Below are 17,379 nucleotides of genomic sequence, written 5' to 3' on the forward strand. Positions count from 1 at the left end.
TAAAAAAAAAGTCTACTTGTTTATTTTACAGAAACAGAAAAAGTATATTAGATCTCGGTTCTGAAGTGAAGGTTTGTGCCTGACATCTGTTTCTTGTAGTCCTCATCAAACGTCTTATTCTGTGCAACAGTAAAATAGTTTTTCCAGTCACCAGCTAAACCTGAAAAACGCAAATAATTGTTCTGTTATTTTATAATCACAGGCCTTTTTTGTCCTTTTTTATAACATATAATTTAATAATTCTATAATTTAATAATAGTTCTGCACCCTATTAGCAATAAAAGCAACATTTTTTTTTTTGTATCATACTTTTGATAGTAAATGATAAACAATATGCTTTTTTTTATCTATTTCAATACATTTAAAAAAAAAAAAAGGACACTTTAGTTGTCCTTTTTTTTTTTTTTTTTTTTCCAATGTATTGAAATAGATAAAAAAAGCATATTGTTTATGCTGTTGTCAACTAAGGTGGAATGAGGGGCAGTTTGGAGCTTTGTGATGACATTGACTAGATGATGCCTGGATCACAAGTAACCTTTTACCTAGTTACGTAGTTATGCACACTCTTCCTCTCTCTGTTCCAGGGACATACAGTATATTGAATGTGTGTACGCTGCCGTAATTATCTACTTTTGCAGATAGCTGCTTTGACAAAAAATTTGTATGGTGACAGAAATCTTTTAAGCAGTTAAAGTAATAATACTAGGAGATAAAAAAAGGGAAGAAAAAAGATCAAAAGGGAACAACGACAATGGACAATTTTAATAGATTACCTTCAGTAAGTGAAAAAAAAAAAGTTTATGTAAAGGGCTCAATAGCTCTTTCATTCATTTCAACTACAATTGGTAATAAAAAGTATTGTAATAGCAGAACTCATAGAACAGTAGACAGTGATAAGTCTTTTAAAAGAACTGCATGACTTGCTTTATAGTATAATTTTCAAAATAACCTTTACCCTTTCTCATGAAGGTAGTAGTGGTCTGGTCAAGTACATCATTTGCTATCGTTTTGTAATTAACCATGTCATTATTTTTCATTTCTTCAAAAGAAGTGTGATGAACAATCTTCTCCACAATATCGTCAGTCATTTTTATTTCTAGGAACTGTAGCATTTTTCTGATTTCTCTTTTTGGATTCTGTTAAAAGACAAATTGTAAGCAGTGTTTCCATTTGGATTTGTGTATATTAAAACTATTGTACCTTATGTTTTCTAGGAGCAGTTACCATCATTAAACCCCTTCTCCCCCAAACCCCTCTGCCCCCCTTAAATCTCTGTAAACCTTCAAGCATGTTAAAGCTCCTTTTACCATGTTTGCTATAAATACTAATTTTAATCTGCTGTCCAAGTCCCTTGGCAGATCCTTTTTTCTCTGCCAGAGGCTGCATATATGTATACACTGGCCAGTCTCTGCCAACCTAATCTTCTCAATTGTGAGACACAATGGATATCCAAAAGGGAGTGTTCTTGTAACATAGGCAGTGATGTGCACACTTGGAGGTGGACCCCACCAAATGTAAAAAAGGAAGAAAAAAAAAGGAGGAAGACTTGGTTCTGGAGTATTTCTTGACCATAGTGTCAGGTGACTAAAATAGATATCCCACCCCACCCCTCAGTGATTCTTTAATAGAGGAAGGGTATTTTTTTTGTCCTGAGGTTATTCTTAAAATTTCATCTTTTTGTATACACAGTAATTTTCAGCTATCTACATTTGCAAAGATCCACTTGATTGATCATATAAAGCTTTTGCAGGAGCAGCACATACAGCTAATCTAAATACAATTCCTAATACATTAAAGACCCAAATGAGAGATTTCCAGTACTGCAAATTCTCCACTAACTACTTTAGCAAGATAGCACTGTGAATATGAATCAGTCCAACAAACACACCATGACATAAAATTTGTGCCAGTGCTGTGTATATCACACAAGTTCCTTACATAAACTGGAAGTGGTCAGTTCAACACACATTGCATAGGCATTAACTATATCACCATCAGGAAACCTGTGTTCAGAAATGCTATGAATACGACATCAATCAAATAGATCAAATCTGCAAATAACTAGACCACAACAAAAAAAAATTAAACCTCTACAGTAGAGTAATAAAACCTAACTAGTACTCAAAATAGGAAAATATGAGCAGAATAGGCTCAGAAAATTCCAAACTGTTTCTTTCTAGGACTTGCTTATCTTGTATGCAACTGTGCTCGGAAGATACTCTGTGCCAGCGGTCGCCAACCAGTGGTCCATGGTCCACTGGGGGTCCACCAGAAAATGTTAGTGGTCCACAGAAAAATTTAGACATTTTTTGCAATTTTTATGTTTTATTATAAAACAAAAGTAATATTCTAATAAATTCCTATATTCTGAATGAGAATTTTGTACTAGAGACAGAAAAACAAGGGAGGCGCAGCGTGACGTCAGTGTAGTCTTAAGTTGTATGAGGGAACCGTTGCCGAGCCGTACGCTTCAGTATTGTTTCCACCATTTCAACAGTCACCCCGCTCCACGAATACCGATTCTCATCTGATTGTTTTATTTTATTTGTTTATTGTTCTTTTTCGGTAAGTATGACCTTAACTGTGTGTCTTTAACTGTTTTAATGATGGCATCAAATAGTTTGGCTTTTATAACTATCTTTTCTTGTTTGATCTTAGATTCGAATTAAAAAAAATCCATAATGAGTGAGAAAAAGCAAACAAATATTTCGCATTTCTTTAGTAATACCAAAGATAATGTAACTAATGATAATAGTAACAATAGTAATACTTTACTTAACCGTGAGCTGATCAATGAATCAGAGCCTCCACAGTCCTTGTCAGGCACCATTAGGAAGATCACTAATTTACAAATGTCTTTATCTTTTAAAAAAAAATCATATTACTGCTCCGTGGGGTTTAAAATCATTAATTTAGTGGTCCGTGAGGTCAGAAAGGTTGGCAACCCCTACTCTGTGCAGTACTATGAATGCAGTCATGTGCTATTGCTGGTAACTCTTTGTTACCAAAAACTTGCTACAACTGAACACGTGTAATTATACTTATACAAAAAATTTGAAGCACTGCACTGTGGTGCTTGGCATAGCTTACCTTATTTGCCCCTTGTAATGTTACTGCCATAAAGTTACATATCTATACTGGCAGCAGTAATCTTTATTGAGATCATGTCACCAGATCATTTCAACAACAATCTTCCCTCAAGAATATATATGCATTTACCTTATTTCAGGCATTGTGTTTATCTATAAAAGCCTATCATGTGCTGACATAAATATAAAGTTGAGTATCTCCGTAGTAGGGTAAGTGATACTGTATCAATTCATCAAAAGGACTGTATGGATTTTGCCCTGCCAGTTTCATGACAGTACCATTCAAATAGGTAATATATGCCTGGCCAGCACAATACATTCATACCATACGCTATGTTTTATGGGTTTCTAATGTCACTGTTGCCGATGTCCAATATATACTGGACCCGTAGGGCAGTGATGCCACTGTTAGTTATGTACATATCATCTTGTTAGAGAAATCAGATGGGCTGCCTTCCTGTTGGTTTGTCGTTGTTAGGGCAAGTCATCATCTTGGATGTGATATTAGCAGTTTTAGCAGAATCAAAACTGTTACTCAAGTGATACTCCATAGCACTCATCTACACTCCTCCACTGGCTGCTAAATAAAAGTCCCTAGTATGGGCAAAGGCACATTGCACATGAATATGTGTTCCTGGAAAGGAAATATTCTGCAAGAAAGCATTTAAAATACATGTTTTTATCTGTGTTTTTACTTGCATTTAATTTGGGATCAGGTCCCATTAAAGAAAGGAAAGATTGTGAGGGCAGTCGAAGAGGTAAAAAAATCTTTTTTACAGGTCGCCTTTTTAAATAGTATCAATAGTCATTATAAGTTAAAGATGGTCTAGCTTAACATATAAAAAAAATGTAATCTTCACCTCCTTCAAGTCTTCATAGAAGAGATAAAGGATATTATGGTCATATCTTTTTTCCCACCATCCTTTCACATGATCATGCCATGAACCATAACAAACTAAAAGAAAAAGTATACTGGTGAGTTTTTTTATAGAATGAATCAAATCTTTTTTTTATATATATTTCTTACCATATCCTTTCATGTAGCTATCTAAAAATATATCCCAAGGCCCAGGATCAGGCAAGGCTTTCACCATGTTGTGGAAGAAGTAGTATGACACAGCCACATCCTTTGCATTTCTGGCGATGTATATCACCTAGGTGGAAGATATTTAACATGTCTTGCAAAGCAATTTTTTTTACCTGCAGTTCTGTGAAAAGTCACAGTAATTATATCTTCATAAATGGTCAATAGTGTGCATTATCTTGATATAATTAATAATATTACCATGAGAAAAATATTATTAATATATACGTATAGATTTATAAACTGGCATCTGGCATCCGTGGTGCTGTACATTTATAGGAATACATGCTATCTCTGCAATTTCATGGTAAAAGCAAGGGTCGTACACCAATACAGAGTCACACAGCGCTCTAAGTGGGAAGTGTGTGACAAAGTGACAGGTCAATATGCAACAATACTATGAAACATTAGGAAAAAAGGTCCTGTCCAAGTGAACTTGTAGCCTAAAATTAGAAAGAAATGAAATAAAAGGTAAAGGGACTTAATAGAATGTAAATAGATTGACAGCAAGATCCAACCTCCATAGAAGGGGATTAGGCCTAGCTGAGTTAATAGCTGGACAGGTATTCTAGGTCAGATAATTTCCTTGCCTGAAGAGGTTAGTTTTGGGGTTGAGTTTGAAGATATTAATAAATGTTAACAGCTGCTGAATTGTGGAAAGTTGAAGTGCTTCCAAAGCTCTACATACAGTCCTGGGGGTGGGGCAAGGTGACCAGGATGGTTGAGAGGAGAAGTTAATTTCCAGAGAAAATGTTTTTCTTGTGATTTTTTCATTTTTTTATAAATGTACTTTAATTGAAAATAGAAAATTATAACAGAAACCAATACAAACAAAATAGGGGATTTTAAATACTACATAGGTAATTATAAAATGAAAGGGAATAAAGAGACAAAACAACATCTGTCCAAATGAGTGGTAGTTGCGAGTCCATATTCAACAGTTCTGAAGGTGCACAACAATGAGAGCAAGAGCAAGAAAAAAAATAACAGTGCTTAGCAATATTAAGTTCAGCAACCTATATTACGTTCCATCAGGTACATCATACCAGCGTGGCCAAAGGAGTTCCTGGACTGGTATGCCTTAAATATGTGTTGGTAAATATAAAGAAATCTCTTTTAAAAGGTCATTAATTGCATTGCACTAGGATACAAAATGGGGACAAAACCAAAAAATATCATGTACGGTGCCCACTCCATAGCCACATCGCCAACACAGATTGCTTGTAGCAGAAAAAATTGTGTGGAAGACATCTGGAGTGAGGTACCAATGCATCAAAATCTTATAGGCATTCTCTTTATTTACTGTACACAGAGAACTCTTCTGAGCCTGCCACCATATGACCATCCACAAATCCTGGGGTAGTTCCCTACCTATAATGTTTTCCCATTTATGAATGTAAGGGTGTTTCGAAATGGGGGTAGTTGATTCAGTTTGAAGAATTTCACATATCTCAGATATCAAGCACCTTTGGAAACCCCCCCCCCCCCCCCCCAAGTATACCCTATTTAAAGAACTTAGAGTTAGGAAAACCAGATTTTCAGTTAGCGGCCTCTAAAGAGAGAGATTTATTTCAGATCCACCAATTCGAACTGGATAATTTGGGTATTAAGCAGCCTCTGAAGAAATGCAAATAGAAAAGGATATGTTCAAGTGGAACTTTCATTAAAATAAAAAAAAAATGACACCTACCTTTACTTCCGCAGAGTCTTCGATTCCTCCACAATTGGATTCGATTTGGTCCCATGCCATCCTGTATTCGTTCTAGGAACTAGCAGGCGCTACCATCTGTATATGTAAAATAAAAAAGTGCTGATCTCACTGAGGATTCGTGAGATTGGCTTTTTTTTTTTACATTGCAGGGAAAAGCCTTTGCCCGTGACATAGGTATCCTAGGAGGCTTAGGCCTTCCCAGTCTTTACTGCTGAGGTGGTAAAAAACGTTTTTAGGAAAAAAATCAAACACATTTTTTACTTTATAATAAAGGGTTATCCACCCTTATATGTAAAGTAAAATATGTGGTCATAAACGTGAGGGCAGATATGAAGAAGGAGAAGAGATGTATGTAAGTTATCAGACTTTTTTATGTATAATATGTGGTAAATTCCTTGTGGGATAAACAGGATATACAAGGAAGTGGCCGAGGACAGAGGAATGGGTTGAACATGTTTACCATCTGTTTGAGATTGACATTGAGTTGAGATTGAGTTGACATATGGGTGGGGAAATACAATATTTACTTAATTTAGGACAGAGCACTTCTGAGGCAATATCAGTTTCACTAAATTCCAATAATTCCCATGTTATAGTTAATTGTGAATGAATAAGTGAACAGTTATCCCTTGTTTACAGGGATGGTGTAATTGAAGTATGAATACTGCTAAGCAGGTTTCCTTTATCAACTGCTGGGTGCCTGGTAGCATTTTAAAGGTGGTTATGACAGGCCGTTTCAAGTGTTTATTGAATGCCTGAAAACTACTATAGCACATATTTTTTAATGCCGTGGTAGACTTGCACATGAAATGGACATGTAAAGGAAGTAGAAACACTTTATTTGTCTTCTCAAATGGCTGGAAACTTTCTAAAAATGCTTAAAAACTGCCTGAACAAAAAAAAAAACTTTAAAAAAACCTTTTGCCCTAAACCTTCTTTAGCATTTGTTTGAAAAACATTTCCATTTAGGTCAATTTAAGTGGTTGACAAGCTTGCCGACTATAAGACTCAAAATAGTGCATCTGAAAACACAACTGCATTGCAAACACAACTGTCTAACACCTGCAAAAAGCTTCTTCAATTGCTTCAACCCCTGAAAAACTGTTTGTTTAAACACACGTCACTTTTACAGTGAAATGGCTGATGGTAAGTTCTAACCGAAGTCAGTAAAGGTCAAGTAGCAACCTGAAACTGTATAAGAGCCTGTTCTGATTTATAACATTGATTACATACGAAGTGTAATTTCAGGATTTAAGATTTTAAAAGTTTAAATGGAGTTTACTTGAACTGATCTTAAATCCTAAAAACAAATTAAGCTCCCACTTTATAGCAACCTAGATACATTTAGGTGCAATGAAATAAAATAAACTTCTGCAAGCGGCTACAAAGTGGAACCTTTGCTGTCTATGGGGAAGCAGTGGTCTCCCTGTAAAGTTCTGACATGTACTTTTTGAATCAGACTAACCTTCTGTAATCAGCATAGCTCATTGTCCCCACTGATTGGAGATTTCTGGCAGGGGTAATTGCTTTGTTCAGAGAGTTTTTCTGTTTACTATGCTAACAGGTGACAGGCATTTATACTTAGAATATAGCTTCTTTAGAAAGAAAAAAACTGTAAGATTTTAAACACACTTTGTTTTGATGCATCTAGAATGTATTTAGATTATTAAAACTGAGAATTTAGTTGTGCTTTTGGATAGGCATACCAGGAATTCCTTCATTTTCATCCCTATAGCTTCATTAATGAAGATAACTAGACAGGGGACCACACTTTGTCTAATGAAGTTGAGGGTGGGTATCAGTAGGGGCAGTTAAAAAAGGCAGACATCGAGGAAATGCTATAAAAGGTCGCTGCTGCGACATTTGTTGAATGCAGCCAAGGCTTGCATCCCCCCCCCCTATGGAGACAAACTGCTCCACCTACTGTGCAGCAATGGTTGACCAGGGTAAATGATATTCAATATATGGAGGAGCTTATGAGTGCAGGAGACCGTTCAGCACGCAGACCTATACGTACCTGGTATTATTGGGACGAATTTAAGACCACTGCAGATTATTTGCGGCTGCTTCGCCCACTACCGTGAGCATACAGCGCCTCCACTGTGCACCAATCCCTACTCCCCCTGCCCCCCCTCCCCACTACCCTCCTTTCTGTTTATATCCCTATACAGCACCCCCCCCCTCCCTTTTTACTTCTCCTCTCCTTTTTCTCTCTTTCTTTTCTCTCTTTTCCTATACTTTTTAATATAAAATCAGCGACCAATGAAACCTAATGGTAGATTGCTTACTGGTATAACGGAAATGTTTTTATGTACGTTTACAATTTGTTTCTCTTTTCCATTTATCATTACATGGCATGCTATATGTTCTCTCAAGTTGCTAGATATGACTATTTCTGTAAAATTGTATGCCTTTTCACGCTTTTATTTGCTTTTGCCATCTGTATACACTGTTTTGAGTTTTGTAATTGTCTGTTTTTATTGGTTGCTAATAAAAAATAAATAAAAAAAAAAAAAAAAAAAAGGCAGACATGTCAGTTTTGTAATAGATCTGGGAACAATATGAAGATATTTTTGGGATATATTCATTTTTATCATGGATGTTTAGAGTGTTATTAAAGCTACCTTTGATTTTTTATCCCAGAAGGACTCTGGCATCAGCTGAATAGGGAGATGTGTTTTCAAAAGTCTAGGAGATGGTCTACCTTCAAGTAGTTCTACACCTGGGAGACAAAATAGAAAATGGACATGTTGAAACAAAATTGCCATTTGGTACACTTGAGTACAGCTCAGCTGAACCTATGTATTAGTAATACTATATTTTTGTTACAAATTCAACTTTTTTTTAATGAAAGAAATTTACCGACTGACTTGAAATTTACCTGTAGGCATGTTGGGAATTCTAAACTCTAGGTAAGGTACTCGGTTATATATGGTGTCTCGTTTACATTTTTCAGGATCTCCACCGCAGTAAATCATGTCCACAATTTCACTTGTCCAAGTAGTTCCTAGTAAGAACATCAAATAAAAACAAATAAAAGTACTAAAGATGAGAAAGGATAAGGATAACTTTTTAGTCTGTGCGTCATTTCATGGCTTTTAAAACCTCACCTTTGAGGTTACTTTTGACAAGTGTAGAACATCTGTTTATTATAATTATTAAAGAGTATTTATATACTGCCAACATATTACACAGCTCTCTACATTTAAAACACTGTTTCTCGATCTTCTAACATGGGAAACCCCTGTTTTAGTATTATATCCACAGCTCACAGTACATTAGTGTAGTGATCAGTGAGAAGAATTGCTTTTACATTGCTGGACAATAGGAAAAATATCAACCTTACAAATAGCCATAAGGATAATTGGTATCAGTGGTAACTAACCTGAGAGTCACAAATTGCTAAATGTTCCAGTGGCCCCCAGCAACCTCCTAATTTCATAGAGTACAGAATGGTTATAACCCTTTTCCTTTTTTGCTGTGTTCTGTTCTGTAATGATTTTTTTCCTCCACTTCCCCACCTAAATCTTTCCCTGTCGCTTCCAAGATTTTAAAACATTTTTGGCTATAGATAATATTTGTAAACAGTAAATGTAACAAAATATGACAAATATTAACTGGTAGTGAATATATAACTGTATTTTAAAACTATTGAACCAGGGTGTTATGAAGTATATTTTTTTAAACTTTGAATGGAATAGCAAATTAAATGTTTTCAATAGTTTAAAAATAAATCTAATTGTATTCCCTCAAACATTCCCTTGTGGGAATCTTCCAGGTCAATGTGTTTCAATGGAAGCCATTGATTCCCACTAGGGAATATTTGAGGGAATGTCTGATTCAATGTTTTAAAAATAGAGCCCTAAATACAGTAGTCAACACTATCAGTAGAAGCTTTAAAAAAGGGGCATCAACCCTGAAACATGTTGCCACAGATTTTAGGAAGTGGGTAGTATCTTTAGTTCCAGACGGGCTTAATTTTATCAGTTAATAGGTTTTTTGTTTTTTTTCAGTTTTTTGTGTTTTAAGTTAGAGTTACCTACCTTCCTAGACATAGACTGACTTGAAAGTTTATACAGCTACAGACTGGATTGTTAAGCATACAGTTAATGCAAGTGACTTTTTAAAGTAGATTAAGAGATAGATAGATAAATAGGAAAATGTCAAGCTTGGCCCTAACCATTCCTGCTAATGAGCCTCAAATAAAGCCTAACAAGTAAGTATTTACTAGTATTGACAGCAATGTTGAACAGCTATACTCATTTAAATTTTAAAGAAAATGTAATACACAATTTGGTTGTACTGACAATAAATGTGTCACGCACAAAGAGACATGACCATTAGGGGGGCGCTAAGCCTTGCACGGAAGTGGTGTGACCCCAGAGAAGGGCCATGGCGCTGAGTCTAAGCAGTAACCAGGTTTTCTCCAGAGCCTCTGATGGTGAGGATGTTGCACCGCTGGTTACTGCCAGGTTGTGGTCGTTGGGCACACCAAGGTGGGCAAAACACAGTACCAAATCACAAAGCAGAAGTATAGTCAAGGAAGGCCGGAGTTGAGGCAGGCAATAAGCAAGGGAAGTCAGGTCACATGCCAGTGGTCAATTGCCAGGGATCCAGGAGACAGACACTAGTGACATGGGCCACTGCGGACAGAGGGAACACAGGAGACACTGGATGCAACAGGAGGCACAGGTGACTCAGGAATATACACAGACTGACAGGAACACTGGAACAGCACAGGGAAGTTGGCTGGGAGCCAACAGACTGGACAAGGAGGGGTTAATGCAGGAGCTGGACAGAGGAAACACTGAATTAAGCACCAGGTGAACAGGAACTAGCTCACAGAACTAGGGGCTCGGCACAATGGAGACACATTGCACGAACACTAAGTGCAGTGTGTGAGCTAGCTAAATAGCCAGGGCTGGTCAAGAGGCCATTTTCTAATTAGCCAGTTGACTGGACAGAATTAATAAAGCTTGGAAACACAGGCGCGCCCAGAGTCAGAACTGCCCGCTTGCGCAGGATAGAGGCATCTGCGCTTTAGTGAAGAAGTGATAAGTGTCACAAAATGTACACCGTATTTGCCGACTTATACCAGAAGTAACATGGCCAAGTCAACATGGAAATCTATTATGACCAGACCTCATTTTAATGTTTTATATGAAATAATATTAAACTGCTTTTTGTCTGGATTAATAATATCTGTGTTAAATCATAGGTCATCATAATTTTTTATCTAGTAAGCTTATGTTGAATAGATTAGGAGGGAGAATTGAAAGTAAAACTTTTATTGTAAAATAATTAAAACATTTTGGATGTTGGACTTCTATAAAGTGACTGCATGTTTCGGCAAGGGTAGTAAAATTAATAATATTAATAAACAGTATTAAGATAGCACCAACATATTAGGCAGCTCTGTACATTAAATAGGGGTTGCAGATGACAGAATGCAGACAGTGACACAGCAGGAGGAGAGGACCCTGTCCAGAAAAGCTTACAATCTAAAAGGTGGGGGAAGTAGCACACAATATGCTGACTTGCAGAAATGTGCAGAGTCTGGGATGTTGGGGTTCAGCTTCAGGGGTGATAGGTGGTAGGCAGGTTCAGAAACGGGTGCAGTATGTAGAGTACAATGAGAACTTGTTAAGATGATACTTTGAGCAGAATCAAAGGACACAGCATGTGGCTTCTGAGCTCCTGGCCGAGAACCACTGTTTTAAAGTAGTACAAAAATCATACATTATATCAGAATGAACAACTTTGATACTTTATTAGAAGAATTTTTAATTTTGAATATGCTAAATTAGCATGTAAATATCCACTGTACAAAGAAAAAAAAAAAATTACCAGCTTTAGGATAGGTTGAAATGACCACGTCATCAGGTCTAGCTTGGAACTCTTCCACTCGTTCCCAGTTTTCTGCACTTTCTGCACCTATAGGTATCCCATGAACCATGGTCATTGTCTTAAGAGTAGGAACATCCATTCTGCATATCATAGGTTGTGGATAGAAAATGAAAAATAGTAGTGCTTTTTATTATTGTTGAATTGTTTAAGAAAATAGTGATAAATTATGAGCAGAAATTCAGAATAAACTTAAACATTTTTGGTCAAAGTAGCTTCACAAATTCAGAATCCAGAAGAAGGCCTATTTGCTTCTGGGAAGCTGCAACGACTCTCATTCTATTACATACAGACCTTGTACACCTCTGTAGGAAACCCACATAAGGCTCTTAGTTGCTTACTGCCCTCCTCCACACATCCATTGTAGTCACAGCGATCAACCGGTCTGAAAGCTTCATGCTAAGCTCTGTCTTGGATAAACCTTTAGTTTCGTATTAATATTATTAAACATTTTATAGAAATGATTATTGACCCAACCTGCACTAGAAACCAATTAGCTAACTGTGGCTATTAAGCTCTGAATCACCACTATCCAGATTTAAGAAGTATCAAGCAGCAGCTCTAAATGGACCTGATTTATTAAATATCTCCAAGCCTAGAGAAGATACACTTTCAAATAACAAATAGCAAATTACTTTTAGAAATTCCAGGTTTGCTGGATCACCTAGCTTCACTGTGGAAAGTGTATCCTCTCCAGCCTTGGAGAGCTTTAATAAATCAGGCCCAATGTGTCTACCAACACTAGAAGGCAACTGTCTGTGCATGCCTGATGCATGAAATGAGTGACCATTTAAATGAACAATGACTTAATTGACAAAAGTCCACATGTAGAGAAAAGAGAAGAAACACTATATATAGGCACAGGAGGAAGCAACTGCAATAGAAATTCAGTTCTACCTGATCTATTTTTTTCATATGCAATATCAGTCATAGGGAGAGGTGTAAAGGCATATGAATATTCCGTAATCTAATTGTAAATGGCCAGATTGGGCCAGTGTCTTCTAATGTCTGTAAACACTAAACCAACACTACAGCACTAAACTATAAGCTGTTAAGTTTTATTTGATGCAGTACAGGTCTAGGCAATGAACTGGAGGATAATGCCCCTGATTCATCAATGAAATCCGCGCTCGCGAGAAGCGTGAAAGTACGCGCGGCCAGCGATCGCGGATTACCGCGGTCCGGACTCGAGTATGCGCGTACACCCGCCTCACTACCAGCCGGATTCCAGCCTTCACAATAGGGAGCGCGAATCTGCCAATTAAGGTGAGGTATGTGTGCCATTAGAAAGAATGATTTTTTAGGGGAACAGTGACTTTCAATGCAAGATCGCCAGTAAAAAGCTGTCGGATAAGCGCGGCTCCGTGCGCGATCTTTTTTCAGTTGTTGAATAGCGCGATCGCGCACGATTTCGGATCGCTAATACGAATGCGCGAGCGATAATCCGATTTTGCTTGATGAATCAGGGGCAATGTGTTTTCAAGCCTGGGTAGTACTGCACTGATGAGGCAAGCAGTTAGGAATGGTGGTAGCTTTGAATGTGCTTCTTCAGTCAGAGCTTTGTCATCTACAAAGCAACATAGAGAGCCTAGAATCCTAGAAGCCTGGATATCTAGGGACTTACCCATAGCATGCACATCTCTAGAACAAACTAAGTGAATAGTGGTCAAAGCTGTGAACGTGTCTGTAACTTCACCCTAAAGGATGCACTTGCAGGCGATTGATGTCTAATGGTAAAGGCCATGCCAGTACTAATATGGCAAGTAGGGCATCTTCTTTGTGACAAGTAATGGGTGGACTAAAGCTGTTATCTTGCCTATGGTCCCATTATGACCTAATCCATCACTAGTTACCACTATTCAAACAGATGGTTGTCATTGACTCAGAGTACAAATTACTGATTTGTTATATTAAATAAAATAGCCATGTTTATAAATAAATTTCACACCTGCTTCTGAAAATGTGGCTTTTAAATGCTCCTGGAAGCCTACTCTGCACAGCTAGGCTTCCCAGGTTGTTTTTTTAAAAAAAAAAAACGCTGGTATTAGGAAACTTCTGTTCATGGGTTTATAGGCCTTTTTTCCCATCAAAAGATACAAAAGAGAGATAGGTGTTAAAGGGAACCAGGTGTAAAAGGGAGTGGGGTACAAAAGGCAGCCAGGTATTAGAGGGAGCCAGGTACAAAAGGGATACAGGTGTTAAAGCGTGTGGGGTACAAAAGGCAGCCAGGTGTTTAAGGGAGCCAGTAGATAAATAAATGCCTACCATAAGTGTTTATGGGCTATGGAGACATTTAGATGGCAAAATGGCCCTAGAAGCTACATGGAGTTTCAAACACTTGTAAAGGTCAAACATCTGCAAACACTTACACAAAAAACAGACCCATTTGTTTTGTTTTTAACCATTTTTTGCAAGGCTTTTACAAGTGTTTACAGGCTGTAAAAAATGCCTACAGAAGCCTGAAAAAATGAATACTACTGTGAAGGTAGGGGGATCCCTGCAGCCCAAATTTCCTCCTACTGATTCCCCAGCTCCTTTTATGTCTTCATTCCCTCTCCTAATGTTTCCCAGTTTAAAGAGAAACTAAACCCAAAAGTCACCCAAAAAAAAATACACTTAACTTCAATCCCACAGAGCAGTCGATCGTTCTTCCATCGGGTCCAGCGTCGTCCTGGCATCCATCTTCAGGCTGGCGCTCCAGGCACCGCCATCTCCTCCTCTTTTTCCGGGTACCTCTTCCTACATCACCCGACCCAGGCGCGGGATCAGGTGATTTAGATGCTAAAATAACCTGCCGATCGCACTGCGCATGCTCAGGCATGCAGAGAAGGAGCATCCAAAAGTCTCCCAGGATGCGTGACGTAGGCCATGCGCTCCCATTTATTCACGATCCCCCTTTAAAGAAAAAAACAGAATTTTTACCTTACATAAAAGGGTTGTCTACCCTTTAATGTAAAAAGAAAATTATAAGTTTAGTGAAAATTCTGAGTTTAGGTAAGCTTTAAGAGTCATCCTGGCTTTGATCCTTTGTCTGGAGATATTAGAGATGGTATATGGTCTATAGGCAAGTTTACACATACATAGTCTGACACATTAAAGGATTGGCCTCTCACCTTCCGAGCTGCATTCTGGACAGAGTGCAGACAGAAGTCCTAGCAGGACAACCTCCCCCATACCTGTCCCTTGGGGCTGGCAGATCACAAAGGCTCTGCTATCAGCAGGATTCCTGACAAACTGCAGGCCTTTTCCCCCCCTCTGCGGCTTTCCCAGAACAAAGGTCTAAGTAGCACTCATCAGGGGGGTTGACTGACTGCTTAGTAACAGGCTGTGGGCACCCTCTTCCTCCCCTCTCATGCCTGGGACTCTCAGGACCTGATTTAAGGTATGAGAGGGGCAACTTAGTTGTTTTTATCTCTGAGTGGCAGTTCAGGGCCTGCGCTGAGGCCGGGCTCTGTCTACATGCTTGAAGGATCTGCTACGCAGAGGATGGGTGTCAGCTAACTTTCAGGATACAGCTGTGATACTGTGAGTACTGCTGGGATCTGTAGTGTGCTCCATGTCTAAACCTGCTGGGATTTGTGATGCTTCCATTGCTGAGAGCTGCTGAAAATAGTTGGGCTTGTTGTGCTCCCTCTATGCTGGATGTTGCTGAAGAGCCAAGGGACTTGTGTCAGTGAACCCAACAGTGGTTAAGGATTGCCTGGCTGCTGGTATTGCTGGAACTGTTAGTTAACTTGGTTTCGGATTACTGGGTTGCACCTCCAAACCATGCTGTGTGTATTTCTGGACCTATGACTTGATTTTATACTTTCAGTTTGCCCTACTCCAGTCTATCTCTTTCGTGTGTGCATAAATAAGACCCTATAGTAAACCTCAGGCCTGTTGATTGGTCTCTGTGCTTTCTCTCTGTGCTCCTAGTTCGTAGTAATTACATTGCCTTTTTTCTTGGTTATTGAGCACCTAGGCAGTTCTAGTGTTTACACAGCAGTAACCAAATACTGCAATAAAAAAGGCTTTGTAATAAGGATTGTAGGAAAAGCCTTCTTCATGGTAATCAATAAAGAAATCCAAAAAAAATCTCATAGTTGGCACCTTTAAAGAACTAATTGTTTATTAACTCTCTAAAATTGTAATCAGTAAAAATGGTAATAAGCATGAAATACATACGTTTTAAATACTGCATTGATGAAGTTTATAGGTTTGATAGGTCTTCCTGAATGTATCTTTTCATCACTTTGTCTTTGACCTTGATTGTTCCTGACTGATTGCTTGAGGCCTCATGGCATCCAAATGGCATCTCGCCGATGCAAGCGCGTTTTGGAGGAATTTGAAAGCAGCGATAGCGCTTTGGAGTCCTTTGTGGAATCGAGCGATAGTGTTTCACCAAGAAATTTGTCATCAGACAGCGAAAGTGAACTGAGCGACGATTCTGAACCTGAGGCCAGTGCTGTGCGCACATGGTGCTCTATTGACCTTGATGTGGACCAGGCAGCACCGCCAAGATTTCCATTCACCGGCGCACCTGGGATGAAAATTGAGGCTGAATGCGACAACCCCCTGGCATACCTGAAGTTGTTTTTGACCGATGCAGTTATCGAAAAAATTGTTGCAGAGACAAACAGGTAAGCCGCTCTTGTGTTGCTGTGTTGTTGTGTTGTGTGCTAACTTTTTGAATTTTTTTGCTAATTTTTTTTTAATGCAAACATATATGCTGCTTTGTGTCTGCTAACTTTTTTAAAAAAAAATTATGCACACGTGTGCTGCTCTGTGCTAACTTTTTAAAATTTTTTGCTAAATTTTTTTTTTTATGCAAACATGTACGCTGCTCTGTTTGCTAACTTTTTAAAATTTTTGAATTTTTTTGCTAATTTTTTTTCATGCAAACGTGTGCAGCTTTGTGTTTGCTAACTTTTAAAAAAAATTATGCCAACATGTATGCTGCTCTGCTATCTTTTTGAAATTTTTTGCTAATTTTTTTTTTCTGCAAACATATATGCTGCTCTGTGTTTTCTAAGTTATTAATGCAACCTTCACACTATAAAAGAATATATCCTAAAATACCTTTTTTTATTTTGTTTTATGCAGGTACGCTGGACAACAACAAGGTGCTCCACACCTGAGGTTTGCAAGAAGCAGAAAGTGGAAACCTGTGACCAAGGATGACATTTGGCTGTTTCTGTGCTTGGTGATCCTGCAGGGAGTTGTGAGCAAACCCATGCAGAAGTGGTACTGGTCCAAGAATAAAATGATTGCCACTCCATTCTTTGGCACAGTCATGCCAGAATACCGCGTTTCCCTCATCATGAAGTACCTGCACTGAAGAATTTGATGAGACTACGCATCCTGCACCAAAACTGAAGAGAATTTGGGAAGTGTCTCAAATGATTCTACAAAATTTCCAGCAAACCTATGTGCCAGAAAGAGATGTCAGCATTGACGAAAGTCTAATGGCTTACAAGGGGAGGCTCAGCTGGGTGCAGTACATTGTGTAAAAGAGGGCACAGTTTGGCGTGAAAACGTATATGCTGTGCGAATCCTCATCTGGCTACATCTGGAATACAGTACTGTACACTGGAAAAGGGACACAGTTC

At 38.2% G+C, this 17,379-nt stretch overlaps 2 protein-coding genes across 4 annotated transcripts in view; one reads left to right on the forward strand and one right to left on the reverse strand.

The window, feature by feature from the left end:
• The window catches only part of LOC140337825 (sulfotransferase 1B1-like), a 25,777-nt gene continuing 8,398 nt past the window's right edge, over positions 1-17,379 (reverse strand). The window contains exons 2-8 of one of the 2 annotated variants that reach the window (XM_072421642.1): positions 11,732-11,871; positions 8,766-8,891; positions 8,509-8,606; positions 4,117-4,243; positions 3,950-4,044; positions 956-1,136; positions 1-160 (exon numbers count right to left, since the gene is read on the reverse strand). In XM_072421642.1, the coding sequence (XP_072277743.1) occupies positions 48-160; positions 956-1,136; positions 3,950-4,044; positions 4,117-4,243; positions 8,509-8,606; positions 8,766-8,891; positions 11,732-11,870 (879 nt within the window). In that variant the 5' untranslated portion in view covers position 11,871 and the 3' untranslated portion in view covers positions 1-47. The remainder of the gene's footprint in view (positions 161-955; positions 1,137-3,949; positions 4,045-4,116; positions 4,244-8,508; positions 8,607-8,765; positions 8,892-11,731; positions 11,872-17,379) is intronic. The other variant, XM_072421643.1, reaches the window with a different exon arrangement.
• The window catches only part of SLC25A45 (solute carrier family 25 member 45), a 17,853-nt gene continuing 15,564 nt past the window's right edge, over positions 15,091-17,379 (forward strand). For both annotated transcript variants that reach the window (XM_072421644.1, XM_072421645.1), the window contains exon 1: positions 15,091-15,313. The gene's annotated coding sequence lies outside the window, so the exon portion shown is untranslated. The remainder of the gene's footprint in view (positions 15,314-17,379) is intronic.

This window comes from Pyxicephalus adspersus, chromosome 9 (genome assembly GCF_032062135.1).
Source record: "Pyxicephalus adspersus chromosome 9, UCB_Pads_2.0, whole genome shotgun sequence".
NCBI lineage: Eukaryota > Metazoa > Chordata > Amphibia > Anura > Pyxicephalidae > Pyxicephalus > Pyxicephalus adspersus.